Source organism: Apium graveolens, chromosome 1, assembly GCF_009905375.1.
Source record: "Apium graveolens cultivar Ventura chromosome 1, ASM990537v1, whole genome shotgun sequence".
NCBI lineage: Eukaryota > Viridiplantae > Streptophyta > Magnoliopsida > Apiales > Apiaceae > Apium > Apium graveolens.
In genome coordinates, this window is record NC_133647.1 from 197,321,235 (window position 1) to 197,326,741 (window position 5,507).

At 33.0% G+C, this 5,507-nt stretch overlaps 1 protein-coding gene across 1 annotated transcript; it reads right to left on the reverse strand.

Moving 5' to 3' along the window:
• Positions 1-1,084: 1,084 nt before the first annotated feature.
• On the reverse strand, positions 1,085-4,297 carry LOC141677251 (stem-specific protein TSJT1-like). The gene is made up of 5 exons (XM_074483096.1): positions 4,019-4,297; positions 2,266-2,506; positions 2,062-2,182; positions 1,756-1,865; positions 1,085-1,332 (listed from the first exon to the last, which is right to left on the reverse strand). Exons 1-5 carry the CDS (start codon positions 4,219-4,221, stop codon positions 1,297-1,299), a joined length of 711 nt encoding a protein of 236 aa, XP_074339197.1. The 5' UTR covers positions 4,222-4,297; the 3' UTR covers positions 1,085-1,296.
• Between the last annotated feature and the right edge of the window lie 1,210 nt (positions 4,298-5,507).

The window sequence follows — 5,507 nt, forward strand, 5'->3', positions numbered from 1 at the left end:
TATTTTGCCTAATAACATGGTGTTAGCCTCTGTCTTATATGTGCCAAATTTATCATGTAATCTACTTGCAATTAGCCAGTTAACACGAGACTTATATTGTTGAGTCTGAGTCACTTACCTCTTTATCTAATGAAAATGTTCCAAAGACTACACTACTGGTACTGATGTCTCATCAAATGATGCTGCACCGAAAAAAAAAGATACTCGTTTACTCACATCGTCGAAATACGGTTAATGATATAGAGTCCAAAGGAACACCTGGACACAACAATGAATCTGATCTGAAACTAGTTCATTCTGCAAATCAATCTAATGACACATTAGTTGAGCATGTTACAGAAAAAAATCTGGATGCCGATGATGGGCCAATTGCACTCGGGAAAGGTAAACGAACTTGCACACAACATTCTATCTGCAAATTTATTTCCATGGAGAAACTTTCACCAAAGTTCAAAGCTTTTACAACACAACTTGATCGTACATCAATTCCTAAAGATATTCATGAAGCACTTAAACATCTAAGGTGGAAAGCTGCGGTACATGAAGAAATCAAGGCTTTGGAAAAGAATGGAACTTGGGATATTACAGAATTACCTCCTGAAAAATCAGCAGTAGGATGTAAGTGGTTATTTACAGTGAAGTACTTGGCAGATGGGAGTATTGACAGGTTCAAGGCACGATTGGCTGCTAGAGGTTTTATTCAGACCTATGGAGTGGACTACAAAGAAACATTTGCCCCGGTAGCAAAGCTTAACACTGTTAAAGTTCTTGCAGTGAACAATGATTGGCCTCTTCAACAACTTGATGTAAAGAACGCATTCTTAAATGGTGATCTCAACGAAGAAGTATACATGACACTTCACCCTTCAACGAAGAAGCCTCCACAGATTTCTCTTTGACAAAGGACATAATGGTATGATGGCTTTACATATAAACAAGGATGTGTTTATTTATGATGTTAAGCTCCCTGTAAGCTCTATATTTGTTAATCCAAACTTCTTATTAGATTATAAACATCATACATGTGATCGAGAGCAAGGAAAACAACTAAAGGCTTCTATGAAAAGTGCAACTACAGAAGAAAGAAATTTAACAAACAAACTTGATCAGAGAACTTTCCAACTTGCTACTGCAACTTGGATACAAAACTACTCAGATTGTACTACAGGGTTACAACTTGCAAACTCTTATTCACTTATATCTACATGAGCCCCATTCTTAAAGTTCTATGCAGTCCCTTGTTTTCTTCAAGCAATGGTTGCGGTGTTTGTGAGATCTGGAGAGAAATTAGAACTTCTACTCTGTAGCTGCAACGACTGCTGGCCCTTCCACCTGAAACAGCATTAACATAAGCCGATCATAGTTAAAATTTTATAAAGAACAGAAAGTCCGTGATTTTATCTGTATGTAGTGAATTAACTCATTGATACGAGATTACTAGTACTGAATCATTAGCCCCTTGTTACCCTTGATACGACAGAACAGTGTTCAGCGAAAGACTATAGTGTGGTGGTGATTAAACTCATTCCGGAAAAAACATTGATATGCTGACAATGTTTCTCAATGCAATTGTTTTACAACATTACTAAAACAGAGAAAATTCTTGGTTGCCAATAAACTAGTTTTCTACAGAAGAAGAATAAAAATTGTCATCGCCTTAACACCGGTAGTCCACAAGGAATTTGTGATTTTGCAAACATAATAACATGATTATTAAAGAAAACATCTCAGGTAAGATACCAAGTTGGTAATTACCATGTATTTAGCTCCCCAGATTTCTTCCTCTGTAGCCGGAACAGCAGTGATCTTGTTCTTAGGATTTTCGTAACTTCTCAGCTCTCCAACATCTGTTGAGAAGAAACACCCTGTGCAATCCAATCCAAACACCTCAATTAGACCAGAGCTCAAAGTTGAACATAGACAGAGCATTAGTTACTGAATTATTAGTTAAATAGGCCAATATTGCATCAAATTAGACGTCACAATGTAATAGCAGACTATTGTACATCCTATGCAAATACCAAGTTACTAGATTAATGCAAAGATGATTACTGAACCAACCTTGAGGGAAAGAAGCAAGTGACTTGCCACAAGCCCCTTTAAGCAAGTCAGCATCATCAGCAATAGCAACATAGCCATCAGCAGTTATGCCCCAATACAGAGGAACCTTACCAGATTGATCCTGTCACCACATTGTTCTCTCGTTAGATCGTATAATTTCACATGACATAAACATGAAGAAAGACTGATTGATCTGGTACTTACAGCTGCCACAAACAATGTGGAGGTAGACTTATCAAATACAATGAACGCGAAACTCCCATCAAGATGACCAACAACATGGTTAGGAGGGTAAGGTGCGCGATCACGAAGAGCTTTATAAGCCTCAATCACCAAAACCACCTCATTTGCAGACTTAGCAAGCCCATATTGTTGCCTTAAGCTGCCTAAATTGTCAAGTGCACCCTCAAAGAGACAAAATATCTCATCCTTAACAGCAAATGATCTGACATTGCATTAACAGAATGTTGTTCAGTTCATTTGTTCATCAATTGTTCACTTGTTCTTGTCAGGAAACATGATCAGGGGATGCATTATAAGTTCCTACCAGTAAATTTCTTTAACTGCCAGTAAATGTGTATGACAATTTACCATAACAAACTCAAATCATACAGTAATGCTACTAATGATGTCAGACACTGATAGGTGGCAAACATGCAATAGAAAATGACAAGACTTCACTAACTTTTAAGGCCATCTCTCCTATCTTATCTTTGACATTATTGCACAAGCATGACTTTCAATGTTTGTCATTATTTTTCTATTGAACCCACAATGTATCTGGTCTATTTCATGATCTTTGTTCTTTATTAGTATAATACTTCCTCCGTCTTAAAAAAACATCTTCTTCTGTTTTGACTTTTTACAGTATTTATGATAAGCGATTGATTACTAATTTACGTCTAATTTAGATCAAATATAATCATGAGTGATGTTGTTCAATTCGTATTTATGAGTACTTTAATACAATGAAATTTTTATATTTAATACTAATGTAAAATTAAAAATATTAACAATCAAAATTGTGCATTGACAAACGTGTCAAACACAAAAAAGAAAAACATTTTTTTTAGGGACGGAGGGAGTATTACATTAACTAATCTTTCATTCCACCTTAAATGGCATTGTTAAAGTAATGATTTAGTCCAAATCAACCTTTTACTTTATAGAAACTATAATGTGGTGAATCATATTATTTTGATATTCAACATAGGCCACATCTTCAGACTTTAATCAATAAAAATTAACACAAATCAATTGTATTTTTCTCTAAAAATATTATATGAACCTCAAATAGCATGTTCATAACTTCATTAATATGCAGGGTGAAATATTCCACAAATTATACTCTTAATTTATCTAAATCTTCAGATTTACAGTAAGCTTTAACCGATCTGGTACATTTATTTACAAATCCCGCTAATCAATACTCTCTACGTTCCCCTCATTTCTTTACCTTTCTTTTTCACTGCTCGGCACGCATTTTAAGACTTTTATATACTATAGTTTCATAACTTATACTAACAGGGAGAGCTTGGGTTAAACGATCCCTGTTCCGAGTTCTAGTTCAGCATAAATATAAAGCACGAGACGATCTAGTAAGGCACATCGGAGAACATGTGTCCCCTAAAATCAAATTTTAAGTTTTTTTATCATTAAATTTTCTAAAAATAAATGAAAGTCCCCCGGAAAATTTAAATATATAAAAGCGTTTTCTCAAAATTTATCCGGTATCCATGAACGGAAAATCCTGCTTTCGCCCTTGATATAAAGTAGTAATAATCTAAACATGAACAAAATCATGATTTTAATTTAGAGGGACCAGATACTATTTACGGAGACCGATCCAAGTTACTTCAAATATATGTTTAAAGTTACTTTATTTTCGAAAATTTACATTAAAATTTTTATACGTTTATACGTTGGCAGAGACCGGGACTCACTCTGGTACACGTACCTCGGATTTATAGCAGATTCTTTAGAGTGAGTATAAGCCAAGTGAGCATCATCACCAATCTGCATAGAAACAGCTGAAGCGTTACTTCCAAGGAACCTTTTCATCAGAGCTGCAGATGTTATCTTCGGCGACGGTGTACGGCTGCCGGCGGCAACTAGCTCGTCCGGTGGGGAGAGTATGGAGCTACTAAACACACCCAACATGTTGATGACTGGAAAAAACACACACTCACAAGTCACAACTGTGTGTAAAAATGAAGGGAGATGACATGTGAGAGTTGTCAAAAGAGGGGATGGCCATAATATAGCAAGGGTGAGGGTAGTTTGGTCATTTTGAAATTGTCATTTGTCATACTTTATTTTATTGTTTGTTGTTTTGTGTTTAGTGGTCAATTTCTTTTTCATTAGTTGCTTTTTCAATTGCAAAATTAGATTTCACTTTGTATTTTATCTGGTTGTGTGTTGCGACTGGCTTTGTTTTTGGTTAAATTATATTCTTAAATAAAAAAGAACTAGGAAAAATGATCAAAATATATTATTTTATAATTTTAATTGTTGCAAATATCGTTCTGCGCAAGATTCCGTTTTAAATATTCATTAAATACACATGTGTAGCATGCGTATTTATATATTCTTTTAAATGCAAAATATGCGCGTTTCTTTTTAACTTTAATTAAAATACGCATTATAAAGATATGTATTCAAATGAAGTTAAAAGAAACACGTATGTTTCACATGCGTGTACTTTATTTTTTAAAAAAATGAATACGCATAAAAAAATTGAATACGCATCTCATGAGCATTTAGGACAAACACTCATGCAAAAAGGTATTTTAGGCATTTCCCGAAATGATGGGTATTTTGATTTTTTAGCCGAACTTTAATAATTAATAATTGCATCTTAGGAGCACATTATATTAATTAATCACTTTTTACGTGTTTTTCACTCTAGTTTGACATCGATAAAAGTGAACATTTTGGTTCAGTTTACGAGTATAAATATTTTTATTACTAAATTAAATGCAGTGCGATACACGGATTTACTTTAATATATAAGTATTTTAAAAAATATTTTTACAATCATTTAATATTTGTAACTTTAATATATATATATAAATTGATAAATTTATAACAAAAATATAAAATATTAAGAAATAAATTGTATTTGTATTTTAGTTGAATAAAATTTGGGTATAGTTTAGGTAGAGGAAATTGTGTGTAATAATTTAATAATTTAATAATTTAGTAGATGTAAATATATAGTACTATTTATTTTTATTTTTAAATAATAACAAAAATAAGTAAAAAATGGTTGAATAAAATTATATTTAATTTTATTTATTATAGTTTGATATATATGTAGACATGTCGTCTATTTTGAAAGACAGGGAGTAGTACCCTATTTCAAATTTGAATATGACACATGACCAAAATTTGAAGAAGAATTGGAATTTAATATTGATTGCCATATTCAAGGATGTAAAAATTGA

Excerpts from the sequence above, each read along its gene's own strand:
- LOC141677251 (XM_074483096.1), bottom strand. The coding sequence starts at position 4,221 with ATGTTGGGTGTGTTTAGTAGCTCCATACTCTCCCCACCGGACGAGCTA. Across the intron at positions 2,183-2,265 it reads CCACATTGTTTGTGGCAGCT|GATCAATCTGGTAAGGTTCC; the intron begins GTAAGTACCAGA and ends ATGTGGTGACAG. Across the intron at positions 1,333-1,755 it reads TCTGGGGAGCTAAATACATG|GTGGAAGGGCCAGCAGTCGT; the intron begins GTAATTACCAAC and ends ATGCTGTTTCAG.